This window comes from Phycodurus eques, chromosome 6, assembly GCF_024500275.1.
Source record: "Phycodurus eques isolate BA_2022a chromosome 6, UOR_Pequ_1.1, whole genome shotgun sequence".
Classification (NCBI taxonomy): Eukaryota; Metazoa; Chordata; class Actinopteri; order Syngnathiformes; family Syngnathidae; genus Phycodurus; species Phycodurus eques.
This window is the reverse complement of record NC_084530.1, coordinates 31,014,724-31,030,058: the sequence shown is the minus strand read 5'-3', so window position 1 is coordinate 31,030,058 and position 15,335 is coordinate 31,014,724. Positions and strand designations below refer to the sequence as shown.

The 15,335-nt window shown below is 43.5% G+C and overlaps 1 protein-coding gene across 3 annotated transcripts; it reads right to left on the bottom strand.

Moving 5' to 3' along the window:
- Positions 1 to 652: 652 nt before the first annotated feature.
- lcorl (ligand dependent nuclear receptor corepressor-like) lies at positions 653 to 13,765 on the bottom strand. 3 transcript variants are annotated; one of them, XM_061679218.1, is made up of 8 exons: positions 13,541 to 13,765; positions 12,717 to 12,782; positions 11,793 to 11,881; positions 11,574 to 11,700; positions 10,826 to 11,053; positions 10,583 to 10,667; positions 838 to 5,810; positions 653 to 742 (listed from the first exon to the last, which is right to left on the bottom strand). In XM_061679218.1, the coding sequence occupies exons 1-8, from the start codon at positions 13,632 to 13,634 to the stop codon at positions 735 to 737; spliced, it is 5,670 nt and encodes a 1,889-aa protein (XP_061535202.1). In that variant the 5' UTR covers positions 13,635 to 13,765; the 3' UTR covers positions 653 to 734. The 3 variants fall into 3 exon arrangements, with proteins under 3 accessions (XP_061535202.1, XP_061535203.1, XP_061535204.1); XM_061679219.1 differs by having other exon boundaries at positions 10,583 to 10,664; XM_061679220.1 differs by lacking the exons at positions 653 to 742; positions 838 to 5,810 and adding an exon at positions 7,970 to 9,831.
- Between the last annotated feature and the right edge of the window lie 1,570 nt (positions 13,766 to 15,335).

The window sequence follows — 15,335 nt, the reverse complement described above, 5'->3', positions numbered from 1 at the left end:
ATCTCAAATAGTGCAACAAGTACATCTGATGCTGGCGGTGTTCCATTTGTAACAGTAAATGCTTTGGGTGAAAACGACAACACTTAAAAGAAAAAAAGTCTATACGCAAAAAAAAAAAAAACTGCATTCCGCCAATTCCGTCAAGTATTTTTCTTTTTTGCCAATTGTGGTTTGATGACGAAACCTACTAATTGTGTTTGACCTTCATTCACACAACAATTCCTCAGTTCCAAGTTGTGACCTGCCATCAGCAAACATAAAACTTTGGACAGTAGGAAAGTTTTTTTCCATTTCAATTGAGCTCAATTTAAATGATTTAAGAAAAAAATACAATAAGCATGTGTGCGCATCTAAGCAGTGCTACATTAACATTTCTATTTATTGTGTCGGAGGCATTTTTTTTTAAAACTATTTCAAGTTTGTTTGCAGAGTCTGAGGGGGAAGAGGTATGTCGAGGGCAGAGTACTGTGTTTATGCAATCGACCTTTGTCTTACAAACACGGCTCTTCAGACAAGGCTTGCTTTATGAAGGAAGGGTATTTCCAAAAAGTCTAATCTCTACATATAAAAATAGTGCAACATCAATATTTTCTTAAGTTAGACTGCTACATAATTGCTGAGGGCAAGACTGAACCGTAGTGTAATGATCAGTCCACACGGTCAGCTCAGTGTCCAAAGGCACCACAAAACACCACAGTCCATTTCCCACGAAGGATGGAGGCCTTCTGCGTCATCTAGCTTCCTGCCAGAGAAGAAAGACAATTCCAAATGACTTTGTTTGGCTTACAATTACAGTTCTGTTAAGTGAGATTCAGTAAAAGGAAGGAAGGCAGTTACCCAGCACAAAGTCACACCACCTTGGTCCACTTAAGCCCTTCATCCGCGATTGTCGTAGCTTTTTTGCAGGTGGTGGTTCAGCAGACACAAGGCCAGGACATTTGCCCTTCTGCCTCCCCAAAGGCATTTCATCCAGCTTCTGGAGTGATTTACGTGCCGAATCGGTCGGTTTTGTAGACGCAGCCATGCCATTTGTGCACCGTTTTCTTTTCACAGCTTGAACAACTCCAACCAGTTGCCTCTTCTTTCCAGCAAACACAAATGCAGAGGCTGACTTATCATCCAGTGTCACGGTACAGGAGTCCCACTCTTGGGCTGATTTGTTGTCTGGGGAGTTAATCTTTTTCAAAAATACCCGGCATTCCTTAATGGTCTCAGGACTCCAGGCTTTGGAGCAGATGTTTTGCTCTTTTGGTGTACCCACAGGCTCCTCGGATTGGGCTAAAGAACTAATCTTCGAACCTTCAGACAACTCCTCTTTAAACAGTTTCAAAGCTTTCCGTTTTGGTTTAAGTCCAATTAACATTTCTGGCCTACATGCGGTTACTTGGGTGTTTCTTACATTTGCCCACTTCCTTTCTTTTAGGGTTTGGAAGAGTCTCCTCACCCGGAGTAGTGTGGCCTTGTATTTGCTTAAGGGGCGCCTCCATGTAGTTCCTTGGTGGAGGCTACCCCTTACATTCTTGTGAACGAGGAGTTGTTGCCTAATGTTTTGGATTGATGGAGCTTCCTTAATTACCATCAACCTTTTTTGGGCTTTTTCATGTTGGAGGGGGCTCTTTGGCAAAGTTTTGGCAAACTTCTTGAGATGTCTGCGAAGTCGTTCTGCCTGAGGACTTTGGCACTTGCCACCTTGTTTGTTGACAGAGCGAGGGAAGTGCATAACTTCATAATGATTGCGAGAGCTTGTCTTCTTGACAATAGCCAGTGACTGTGTCTCTGTTGTCTCCATAAACCAGGAGCTGAGTTGCTGCATGCTACAGGATCTGGGTTTAGTAGGGGGGCAGCTGAACAATGTTTGAATTACTGAAGAATGTTTGGACTTGGTGAACGATGAACTACTTCCAGTGTTTACTTGGAATTGGAGGTCTACCCTCCGGTTCTCCACAGTGTCCGAGACCCAGGTGTCAGAGATGAGCTGAATGCGTCTGGCAAACTCTTGGTTCAAGGTCTTTTCTTCAGCCGATGCTGCCCACCAACAGAGTGTCTCTTTTGGAGCAAATCTTGAGTCTAAAGAAATACCTGCTATTCGAGTGAGATCCTGAGAGATGTTCTCGCTCTCCTGTTCACAACAGTGCCTTTTCAAGACCGAATGTTCTATCCTGTTCTGTTTTTCTTGTTTTCTTTGATTGCAGGCCTTGTTCAGCAGAAGTTGTTTGGAGCGTCGTAAGAGCGCATTACTGTGACTGTATGTTGGAGTTCTGGAGGTGGCAACGGCATGCAAAAAATACACTGAGGGCTTACTCACTCTCTTTGAATGACGTACAGCTAAAGGCTGATTTTGCACTTTACTGTTTTTACTCTGGGATTCTTTTTGTTCCTCTGGTTGCAGGTTTTCACAAACAGAGGGACAACTAACTGTTCTGGGCTCTTTGGCATGTTGAAATTGTGGCAGGAGTGCTTTCTTGTTCATTTTTCTTTTGGGAGAGTCCTTCTCAATCAAAATTTTACGTTGCTTTGGTGACACTGTGGTCACAGTGACTGAGATTCCAGAGATTTTAACTTTTGCTGGTCTACCTGGTTTCCTTGAGGGTAACACATTCTCGCTTTTCTGGCATTTGATCTTACTGCTAGGGTGGAGTGCGGCCTCTTTTATAGGGTTGGCATAATGTAAACCCTCAGGGAATTCTGGTGAATCCATTTTGGGATGACCTAAATTGATTTTATGGTTTTGTGTTACATTCAGGTCGTTTTTAAGACCTACTGCTCGACAGGCATCTCTAAACTCTGTTTGGAGCTGATCAAAGCTCTCCGATACCATTCGTTTGTTTCTTCTTGAACGGCCGTAGACTACAGTTATTTTGAGGTTCTTGTTGACTTTCTCCTCCATGTCTGTTGGTACATTTGCCATGCTTGTCCCTGTTGCTGCATGCTCAGGCTTCTGTTTACGTGGTCGACCAATTGGTCTCTTCACTTTTTGCTCCAGATGTGGCCCCAGCTTCTTTGGCCGGCCTGGGCGTCTTTTCAGGGGAGTGATTTCATGGAATGACTCCAAGTCCCCAGGTGATCTTTGATTCTCCGTTCCGAATGGATTCTTAGGTGGAGTAACTTCACCTGATCTCTTAGAGGCTATTTTGGGGGATGAAGACTTGGGCGAAGAAGTGGATTTTCGAGATGACTTGGGTGATGAGGAAGGGGACTTAGCTGGTGAAGAACCCGACTTAAATGGAGCAGGAGCTGACTCAGCTGATGAAGAACCTGACGTAAGTGATGAGAAAACCGTGGCAGGTGAAGAACCAGACTTTGGTGTTAAAGGTGGCTTGGTTGGTGAAGAACCAGACTTTAGTCTATGTGAAGGAGAAGACTTTATGTACCGTGAAGATTTATCAAATGAGGTAGTGGATTTGCAATTAGGCCTGATAAGTGGCACGGCACATTCAGTGATCTGGATTCGCTTCTTCTCAGGTGTCCCTCCCCATGAGGACTCTTTGCATGGGTCAAAAAGTTCCTCTGCTTGTGCATTTGAGCCAGACCTTGCTGATTTAAGACTATATATGACACCTTCTTTTAATGGTGATACAAACATTAACTTAATTGGGCTTGTGTACTGGAATAGAGAGGTACAAGTATTCTTAGCACAGGTAGCAGACCTGGTCATAACCCTGACATTTGGGTATTGGAGCCTTCTTGACGCAGTGTTCAAGAATGATGGTCTTTTTGGATATGGCCGTGTTTCTTCCGAAGGTTTGAAAGTGCACACAGTCTCTTTGACTGCTAGAGTTTGTTGCACATCCTGGTTTTGCTCTTTTGATTCTGTATGAAATGAACTGTGTCCTTCTCTACTGGTTAATGCAAAGGTGTCTGGGAGATCAGACGAATTGGTTTTTGATTCAAACTGAGCATTCTCAACATCTACATTTTGAAATAAGGCATCTGAGGTGGTAGACGTGACGGCATTTGTATTAGGAGTTCTCTGGTTAAATATACTTTCAGAGAAACAAGCTGCAAAGAACATCTTCCTGGTTTCTGTGACGTAAGAGGAGAATCTTTGTGGAGGGACAATGTTTCTCCGTGACCTCCTTGACTCAATGCTCTGGTTTTCTTGACCTGGATGACAGTCTGTAATGATAGTTTGTCTTTGATTTTCAACTGACCCATAATCACACTCAGGAGTGCCACAGCGTTGACCTGACGGGGCATATTCAAGAATCATGGCATCACAATTTGCACTAACCTTGTCCTTTTGGCAACGTCTGTCACACTGAGTCTTCACCTGTGGCAGTTCATTTGTATCTTGAGAACAATGGTTACAAAATTTGCTTTGCAAATCATGGGACATTGCTTGGCTCAGGTCTTTTTCCCTTTCCTCCCCCCCCCCCGTTTCATCATTTCTGTTACTTGCGGGAGTGATACTGAGTGGTACCCCGTTAACGCTTTGATAGTCCGTATTCAACTCAGTTTCTCTTTCCTCTTCTGGCATTATGTTTAAGTCAAACAAAGTGCTAGATGTATTTACAGCACCATTAGCATCGTTTAATTGTGATCTCTTTGCATGTGATGACTTTCTTCTATTGTATGACGCATCAAACATTGCAAGCTCTCGTTTAATTTTCAAACTTTGCCTTCGGGTTGTAGCACCATCAGCCTTTCTCGCCATTGCAGCAAGCACTTCCTGGCGACGACGGAAGCGTGTATTAGGCAACCTGGACTCTTTGCTATCATGTCGATTAAACAGCTCACTGAGGTTATAGTCACTGGGACTGCGTGTATGAAGCACAGTGGTGATAATTTCAGTCAGATGGGCATCAGCAGGAAATTGCAGGTTTTGGCTGGTTAAGGACTGTAGCTGCTCCTGTTCAGAAACAACGGCCGAAGAGGCCAGAGCTGGATCTTTCTCTGAAGGTCTGATGGTATCAAGTTTCTCACTAAAGCGGTTCACAACATCTTGCAGTAAAGTCCCACTTTGGTTCTTCTCAGCTAGACTACTTCTTGGAGTCCAAGACTCAAGTGCCTCTCTTTTTGCTGCATCTACAATTACCTCCTGGTGCATACTTGGAAGATCTTTAACCATGCGGGCAGCTTCTTCCTCTTGCTTATGGTGAAGCAGGGAAGGTGGCATTTCATCAGTTAATTTATGAATATCTGAGAGGATTGGCGAAAGCGGTGGAGGAGAAGGGCTCTGTTCTCTTTTCAGGACAGGAGGAGGAGGCTCACAATCTCCTGTTGCGTTCTTAAGCTGGGTCACACAGGTGTGATTTGTAACACATAAATAAGGGTGCGGATGTTGCTTACAGCAGATTGATGTGCAAGGACCAAAGGAACACATTATGTTCTTGATTTGATCTGCAGGCAGACCTTGACTAGACGTACAGTGGAGCCTCTTGGGGCAAATCAGAGTGTAAGTGTCCATCCTACAACTTTGCATACAGTGGTTGTTAAGGTCCAAGGGAGCTACACCTTTACAACCTTTTAGAGGCAAGTCTCTGGGATGGCACGTTGTGCTTCCGCAGCCTTGATGACCACAATCAGACGAAGGGTATAATGAACTGCTGTTACGAGCGCTACACTTATGAAGGATAACATTATCATCTGCATACAATCCACAATGACAGCAGTGAGCTTCTGTTGGAAAAACAGGTTTGTGGGCAGGGGAGGAGAGCAATTTTTCCTTGTGTGCCAACTTTAGCATCTGGTAGAGTAAGGAACGATGTGCTGGGCAGAGAGAGCTAAGGACAACATCCAGCGCAGATTGCTGGTGATGTGTCCCCTTTTCTATATTTCCCAATTCTTCTTTATCTGAAGGAGGTGGGCAGCTAGAGGCAAAATACAAAGAACTGAGTTAATAGTCTTGTTTTCTTGGCTGAGTAAAGTTTTGATTAGCAAAAGTATTAGTACAGAGAGTACGTAGAAAGTCTGACTATACTTACTGACTATAGGGTTTGTATTTGACATTTACTGTACATCTTTTTTTATTATTATTTTCATCCACCAGGAACAGATCTGAAACCTGAATAACATGCAACAGATTTTCTCTATCAGCTTTTCATTTACTTTTCACTAAGCTATTTTGAAAAAGTGTCAAACAGAAATGGATGATCGTTTTGTAAAATCATAACAGCATTTTCCCACTTAACTGTTCTTAAGTTGACGAACAAGTTGATCCTTTGTCGAACCACCGAACAATTAGTTGCACACAGGTGTAAATGGCACACAAATATATCACAAACCCAGACCCGCTCTCAAATTGAAAAGGTAAGATTGTGACAACTTGGCAATTTGTTGAGAGCTGTTTTATTGAGTCGCAGCAGGAATGATTGTAGAAACGCTCAAACCTCTTTTCTCTGTGAACAACACTTTCACAAACAATCTTTACAGATCAACGAAAGTCAACAATTAAATCAGGTCATGACAGTTTTAACAATAAACAACATGTTTGAAATGTGATGCCATTTCCAAAATCTTAGGTTGTGTTTAAATCAAGAACTTCTCTAAGTGTTGGGACTAACAAATAAATAAATAAATGTGTCACCACAAAAACCATGGGGCATAGTGGATTCACATGGTCTATTTCAACCAAAAGGTTTGATTCTAGTATTCCTTTTGATTATTATTATATATTTTTTAAACTAATCATGAAATAATCACAACATTCATGGGTGTCGTTTTAGGATTAAATTAAATATAGTGGGTTAAAATTTCAAAGCATTCATGCAATTTTCACATTACACATTATACATAGCATTTAAGTGCTCAATTACAAGTCAACAAGTACAACAGGCAAACCAGTAAAACTCAGCTTTGAAGCACAATAAATTAATTTGTACCACATAATATAGGTTTCCAAAGACACAATTTGAATAACTCTTAGTGCAATAACACTTATGCATTAACAGCAGAATTCTGATAGGATTAAAATATTTACCAGCAAGGAAGTGGGAAATAATTAAACTGGTGACCTAAAATATACTGAAATCAATCAATCAATCAATCAATCAGCTTTCTGTTTCTCAAGGTGTTTAGGCTTGTTTACAAAAAGAGCTAAGTAAATCTAAAAAAAAGAGACATCTTGTTGCAGCACTGTGCAGCCACAGCCACTGATGTTGAAGAAACATCAAAATTCAAGAATGGACACATTCGGTACCAGAGTATTTCATCATGCTTAATAACTTCAAATTTTAAGCACATTGAGAGATTAACAAGAATGTAAACCTTGTCACAAAACTAAGGCAGATCTGTAAATGCCACAATGCCCAATAAAACCAACAAATATTAGTTCATGTCAATGAGACACAAAACTCACGAAAGAGCGAGTTTATACCGCATGACACAGATTTTGGAGGGAGTGTGACACTGGGCTCCAGGCAAATGAAGTTCCGAGGTATGTACAGGTATATGTGGCTATGAGGTTAGATCGAGACACGTGCAGGCTGACATCGCAGCAAATAGTCATTTAGAAACCGCTTGTTGTTGGTAACCCTGAACTGCTGCTTTGGTATTAGCGCTGTTGGAATGGTTGTTGGAGATCAGTCCATCTCAAGGACAGACACAACAACAACCATTTCAGTGAAGCCATTTCCAAGACAGAAGCCTGTGGGCCCTTTGCATTGAGCCAAGCCACTGTCACACTGCCAGCCATCAACCACCACAATCAACTGTTAAGACTATTGATTTATACACAATACACGTACAGTCATTTTGTCTTTGCATGCCATCTCCAAATCACCTTTGTTGAAATAAACGCCACCATTTTATGGAACAAACATGTCCCGTAAAATAGACATTTCAAGCAGCAGTCATCTATGAGGTTGTACAGTAATGCAGATAAAGTAGCAACATTAGTAAATATCTGAGGTCATAAAACATCTTTAACAATACATACACAATAACATAGTACCCAAGTTGGAGTGCACATTTGAAAACATGCTACACAGATGCATTCCCGCTACAAATGGGGGAAATCAAAACTAAGGACAACAGATGGCTTTTTTTTTTTTTTTCTCCATATACTATTCAACAAAAATTCACATTAAAATAGTTATCACTGTAGTTAACAATAGACAATCTTCCTGTTTGCAGAGGTATATAACAATAATTACAATGAGAGTTTATTGTTATGATGGCTCTAAGTCACTTCAATGGCCTTGGTCAGATACCCAGAGAGATAGAAAGCTGCAAATGACAATCATCTTTGCTTCATGAAAAAGGAGTTTTAAGAATTAAGTCAAACCTGAAGAAACTATTTTCCTAACAGCTCACTAACACTGGAGTCATCTTTACTTTTTCACTGTGTTTCAATCATTTCATCCTGGGAAATCTAAGGTCATATTTTGTTGCTTGGTGGTTTTAGGACCCGAGTACCATAACCAAAGAAGACCTAGAAGATCAGCATTTCAGGTGATTGTAAAAGAGTTCCGAGTAATACAAAACATTGGAGTTACACAGATTCAAAATATGTTTCAGATCTAAAGCCAATCATTTATTACATCATAAATAGCTTTTTAAGAAATGGCTTAAGACATTACCAAAGAATAATACAAACCAATGGACTATATTGAAAACACCAGTCCCTGTAGACCTGCCCCTGCCTCTTGGTGATTCAATTGAAGTCCCGGACCAAATCAGAGAAACACAGCAGAGCGTATGACTATCAAATAGCGACTCACAGTTTAACCTGAATAATATAACCATATCATTGTAAAGGCATGTGTTGTGTTTTAACAAGATTCCACGAAAACCATCTTGTAAGAGGTGGTGGGTTCAAGAGTTGAGTTCTGGAGGTTTTGCTTTGTCTAGAACATGTTTGCAGCAGCAGGTGAGGCAAGAGGCCCTGAGTTAGTGGAACCTGTAACGGTTCCACAACCAGACAAATTGGAACTGGGCGAGCAAAAGCTGGCAGATTTCTTCTTGGGAGGATTTTTCAGCGTTCCAGTGCGCTCTTTGACTTTGTATTCCAGTGTGCTATGGGGTACCCCGTAAACTCCTTGGGCCTTCGATACGCTCATCTGGCCGCCCATCACCATAGCGATGGCTTCCTCCATCAGTTCGTGGTCATACTGGCGGTATCTTCCACGTTTCTTTCTCGGCGGCTTGTCTTTGTCACGGTGGTCTGCTCCCTCCTCTGAATCATCCAATGAGGAGCTGCGTTGTACCAGGCGAAGAGGTGACTGGTTGGCACTTCCTGCACAGCCACGTGCCAGGAAAGGTGATCTGAGTTTGAAGAAAGGCGAAGGTCTGGCAGTAGCTGTCATTAAATTGGCAGGCCCTTCTGTCGGTGAGGTACGGCGGTTTTCGGCGGTTCTGTGAATCTCTGCTGGGGCTAACCTGCTATGATTGGACATGGAACGGACCTGAGGAATACGGAGGGGCGTGGGGGCCTCAAGACTGAGAGTGGGGCTTGGCGGGGGCTGGGGAGCATCCCTGAGCTGGGGAGAAGAGTGGGGAAGGGTCTTTTGTGAATCGCTTGGCTGATAAAAGGGAAGGGAGGAGGGCGGGAAACCGAGCTCTCCGCTCTCCTCTGCATGTCCTCCTACTTCCGCCCGCTCGGCCCACGCCGCCACTTTCTGCAGAACGAGCCGGGCTTCCCCGCCCAGCGTCGATGACGTCATCTCCTCCCTGAAATCTCTGTTGCTTTGTGACGCTTGATGCGGCATCCCCAACCTTCCTCCTGACCAGTCTTCCAGGCCGTGCCTCAGGGTATGAAGGGGAATTCCATAAAGCAATGCAGCTCGCTGCTCTTGCAGCCTTCCTGAGTGAATATCCTTCAAGGCCTTGGACAGCAGCCCCTCAGACAGCTCCAAACTCCTCTCAATGTACTCCTTCTGCCTGAGCTGCCTCCTAGGGATGGGAGGACCAAACAGCAAGGTCAGGATGGAGGTGATGGAGAGGGTGTGATTTGGGCATAGGGGAGAAGGGGGTGTAGAGGGGTCCACTCCTTTATGCCTTGTTGGTAACATCACTGCCCGTTATTGCATGCCTGCATTCAGCCTCTGTCTGGACCCTCACACACAGTTGTGCATCTCTTACACACACTCATTCAATGTGTTGGGGCGATAAAGCCTTTTCACGTCCAGGTTGGACTGTCTGTGAATGGCTGGCGTTACTCACAAACAACCGCTGTAGTTTTTTTATTATCCTTCAGTGACAGTCTGATGTACATGTTAAGTGGAGTAACTGTATTCATAACTGGATCGGTCGAAAAGAAAATGAATTCATGATGGGATATTGCAATTCAATTCTTGTCAGCGTGCAATGCTGAGCTTTCGACATTTGTTAAAATACGGTGCCAATCCTGTGACGTTACTGCTCAAGAGATAGAAGAGTCAACCCCACTCAATCAAAATCCAAAAATGAAATGAGCAACAATCCACTCATCCTAAACACCGTTAGCTGCACAACCATAATGAACATGAGGAAATTGGGATTCTCTCACTTAGTTTTGGACATGGTATGAATCAACAAAATACATGTGTATTTTCATAGTAACTGTAATGTAATAGCAGAGCCTCTGCTGGTCTTTCACCACAAGGCTCCCCAATACCACCAGTTAAGCAGAAATAAGTAGTCTGATCTGTAATAAACTTCTTACCCTGAGGCTTTGACATTCGATGACAATGTTGATGAAGCCGTTGAGCTGACGCCGCTCTTTTTGGAGAGGTCAAGCACACCATCTGCTGCAGGAAGATTCAAGTTCAATTGGGATGGGATTACATATATTATACACAGCAGAGTGGTTTCATAGAGTTGATTTAAAAAGCCAAAGAATTCAAAATCTATAAAAGTGACACCCAGAATCACATCTCAAGTTTAATTTGTAAAGATCGCCGCTAACCTGTATCAGATTCCCTTTCCGTCTCCTCCGGAGTTCGGCTTACGGTTAGGTCCAAGGGGACATCTGATGTTTCAGAAGAAAAAGGCGAAGATGTTCTTATTGTAATATCCATCGAAGTGGTGTGGAGTAGGCACTTGGACGCATACTCCATGGCGAACTGGTGTATCATCTTCTTCATCAGCTCCTGGGCAATCCGAGGAATGTTGGCATCACAGCGTAGAGACGCGTCTGACAAAGGGAATGTAAAGCCGTACATTCATGTTTCCACAGTTGCACAGAACTGTCAAAGGTCAAACTGCCGTAGTGTGAGACTTCTGTAACTATTGTGAAACTTAAGCTCTGTGATCATCTACGTTAACTCCACAAATGTTTTGCTTTTTGGGCATGTTTTTATGATGCCACGCAAAGAGCAAGTGTGTGAGGATGATGACCAACAAACAGGAAATGTAATTTAAAATTCACACACTGACAGTTATTGTTAAAATGTTGCTTGAACAGTTCATACATTTTGCACAGTCTGACTCTGGGACACAACAAAATATTATTTTTTTTAAGGGTAAAAAAAAAAATGATCTTTAGTTTTTTGTTGTTGTTTTACTTTTACATGTAATCCTATGTCAGCACCATTTTGTCTGATCTAACCTTGGTAGGGCCAAACAATACACCAAAAGTCCAAAGGCACACACTATATATAAACTAAAATTTGGCTAGTTTATTTCTAATAATTGAATGAGAACGTAGGACTCACCTTTCTTGTGGAACACAGCTTGAAGGAACTTGTGAGCTGTCTGGCTGCTCTCAGAGATGGTTGGAACTTGACATAGAGAGAAAACCGAGGGTGAGGGGAGGGGTGAGGTGGTTGCAGGTGCAAGATCCTGTCCAGAAATAAAATAAAATAAAAATAAATAGTGGAAAATGTTGTATGAGAGCACAATAGTTCCAAACAAGACTCCCATCCGTTTCTTACACCGAGTTTATCCAGAGGAAGGCTGCAGAATGAGCAGTGGGAGCAGTTTGCCTCCGGAGACCAGTCAGCCACCTCTTTGGGTTCACAGTCTGAAAGGAACAACAACCCAAAAAGACAGAGGGCTTCATCTAACCATCTCCGCAGAGTTTCCCAACCTTTATTGAGCCACGGCAAATATTTACATTATAGAAAATCACAAAAACTGAAATGATGATCGTGGCTCAATTGAACCACTAATTTTAGATAATTATGTACCTTCTGTCATCGAGTGTAAGAAAATTAAATTGTTCTGCCTACCACTATACAGTACATCGCTGGGATCGATAGATGAACCAAGACATTACTTGTCCAATTAAGTAAAATTGGATACTTTCCAGTGGCACACCTGATGGATGACAGCTCTCTCAAGACACTAATGTGAGCGTTCGCAACAGACAACTAGGAGTATGACACAATTGTGTGCAATGCGCATGAAATTGGTTGGCAGAAACCCCGAATGCTTCCTATAACGGTGGTTGAGGAAGGCGCATTATCACCAAGTATTTGTGTCTTTTTAATCGCAGTGTGCAAGTTTGTGCCAGCTGATGCCAAGCAAAGATAGTGCAGCAATGTTTCTGTGCAACAGTGGCACCAAGGTTTTGCCTCATCAGTATACTTGCAGACATATGGGACCGAAATCAAAGTGTAAATACCCTGATGACTCCTGGTCCGTGGTTAATTGAAGACTTTTTGCCAACCAACACATCGCGTGACCATTTGGTGACGACACGGCGAACTCTCCTATAGGGTTGACTCCACAAGTGTTATTTTTCTTTGACAGATTGCGACATAAGAGTGTCTCGACCAAACTTGTACACAGTTTTAAAAGAATTACAACAGTTTGTTTGTGACAGAAATCATTTTCAAGTCAAACAAAGAACCCACCATCAAATAAGTTAAGGTCTCTTGTCAGCATACAACCATATATTCCCTCCAGGATGCTTTCAAATCCTGCAAGATAAAAACACACACTTCAAGGCCTCGTATAACTGACGAACAATCCGGTGCAACACCACTGCTAGTTTTCACTTAAACAATTTAACCAAGTCTTAATCAATTACATTTTCCCGTTTGTGAAACGACCCTGTTAAAAATTGAATATACTTATTGTCCTTAAACATTAAAAGTACCAAACCGCTAACAGGCGATGCATCGTTGCCAGCTTCCGATTTTTTTTCCCCCGAACAACTTTTTCAAAACGCTACAAGCCACGGACAACAACTGGCGTTGTCTTCACGTGCACCGATGATATCTTTTGCTGTTTCATCTCAGCCGTAATCCCCTCCCCCAAACTGCCTTAATAATTAGCAGTGTTCGCCATTTGATTGTTTATGTGCACAACGCCGCAATTAGTACATAGAGCTAATGGCACATTTGTCGCCACACATTAAAGCTGTCGTCTGTATAGCGTCCTCTCAAATATTTTAACAGGTCGAAAAGAAGCCGTGTTCAAGATGTTGTTGAGGGGGCACAAAGAGAATGTGTCAACTAACCACCTGGTTAATCCTAACCTGTCACTTTGGGCTGGAGTTGGACCTAGCTTGCTAGCCAGCTAGCTAGCTAGGTACTAGCTACCGAGTAACATAGCCGGGTGGAGCAAACCTCTTCATGTCGGACTAACGCTCCGTGGAGTGTGTTCATTGATTTTTTATGTGATGCTTTTTTATTTTATTTTAAAAGAAAGCAAGCAAACGAGCCCCGAATCATACCGACGCAGTGTATCAGCTTGTATCGCCAAGAGTCAAGTTCCCGCCGAAAGCCCTTTCTTTCTGCCGTGCATTTGGAGCACGGCACGGCCGCCATTCTGCGTCCTTCCCCTCTCGCTCGGTCGCTCGCTCTCTGTCTCTCTCCGTCGTTCCGTCGACTGTGTTAACAAGTGGACGCCGGAGCCTCCGGGACCGAAAAGGCAAGCTCGGCGCTGAGGTAGGTGGCTTCTTCTCACAGCTGCATTCTTTCACAATGCCACTTGGAGGCGACAGATACAAGCCTTTTGGTCCACTGGGAGGTGCGTCTGTGTCTGTGTTTGTCTTCGTGTGTGTTTGTATTCGTCTGTGTCTGTCTGTCTGTGAAATTGCAACAATTTATTGATTTCCACATAATTTTCCCGAGACAAATATTAAAGTTTTGACCCGTTTTGAAACCCGTGAAAATGCACCAATGGTTGGCCAACGTCTTAATGCAAAGAAGCTTGAGATTTTACATGACTTTTTGGCTCGGGGGTAGTTGCTAACGGAGGTTTGCCTCCTCCTCCCGAACCCCCTGATACGGGCTGTTCGGTCCCTGTACGACCGGTGTCAGACTTTGGTCTGCATTGTCGGCAGTAGTAAGTCGGGCTCGTTTCCGGTGAGGGTTGGACTCCGCCAAGGCTGCCCTTTGTCACCGATTCAGTTCATAACTTTTATGGACAGAATTTCTAGGCGGAGCCGAGGCATAGAGGGGGTCCGGTTCGGGGGCCTCAGTATTGCATCTCTGCTTTTTGCAGATGTTGTGGTTCTGTTGGCTTATCTCCAACTATCACTGGAGCGGTTCGCAGCCGAGTGTGAAGCGGTTGGGATGAAAATCAGCACCTCCAAATCTGAGACCATGGTCCTCAGTCGGGTCGGGGATGAGATCCTGCCCCAAGTGGAGGAGTTCAAGTATCTTGGGATCGTGCTAAAGAGTGAGGGAAGAATGGAACGGGAGATCGACAGGCAGATCGTCTGCAATGACGGTCCGTTGTGGTGAAGAAGGAGCTGAGCCGAAAGGCGAAGCTCTCGATTTACCGGTCGAGTCAAGCCGCTGTTCCTCCGCATCGAGAGGTGGCTGGGGCATCCTTGTAGGATGCTCCCCAGACGCCTCCCCGGTGAGATGTTCTGGGCACGTCCCACTGGGAGGAGACCTCAGGACGACCCAGGAGACGCTGGCTGGACAATACCTCTTTCGGCTGCCCTGGGAACGCCTCGGTATCTCCCCGGAAGAGTCGGACGAAGTGACCGGGGAGAGGGAAGTCCTGGGCGTCCCTGCTTAAGCTTGCTGCCCCCGCGAACCGACCTCGGATAAGCGGAAGAAGGTGGATGGATGGATGGATGAATTTTTCAGCAAGAAGATCCAGGGTCACATGCAGGCTTTTAGTCTTACGGTAGATTTTACATCTGCTTTTAACTCTTTTCAGCCACATATTTTAACAAATAAACTTATATTACATATTTTAATCGGCACGTTTTGTAGCTTGGATCATTGACTTTTTAAAAAAAGTAGGGCACTGAGTATAAGAGTAAATGGCTGTTTGTCTATCACTGCATTTCCTCAGGGCTGTGTGTCGTCCCCCTTGTTGTACATTCTTTATTTAGACGACTAGAAGCTTGTACAACAGTACTGTACAAGAACAGGTACATTATACAATTTGCTGATGACACAGTGATTATCCGTCTACTCGACAAAAACGAATCTCGGCATGGACCATTTTGTGAAATGCTGAGATGATGCTTTCCTTTTCCTAAATATCTCAAAAACAAGAGACATGAT

Excerpts from the sequence above, each read along its gene's own strand:
- lcorl (XM_061679218.1), bottom strand. The coding sequence starts at position 13,634 with ATGGCGGCCGTGCCGTGCTCCAAATGCACGGCAGAAAGAAAGGGCTTT. Across the intron at positions 11,054-11,573 it reads AGCTGTGTTCCACAAGAAAG|ACGCGTCTCTACGCTGTGAT; the intron begins GTGAGTCCTACG and ends TCCCTTTGTCAG. Across the intron at positions 5,811-10,582 it reads TCGAATGTCAAAGCCTCAGG|CTGCCCACCTCCTTCAGATA; the intron begins GTAAGAAGTTTA and ends TTTTGCCTCTAG.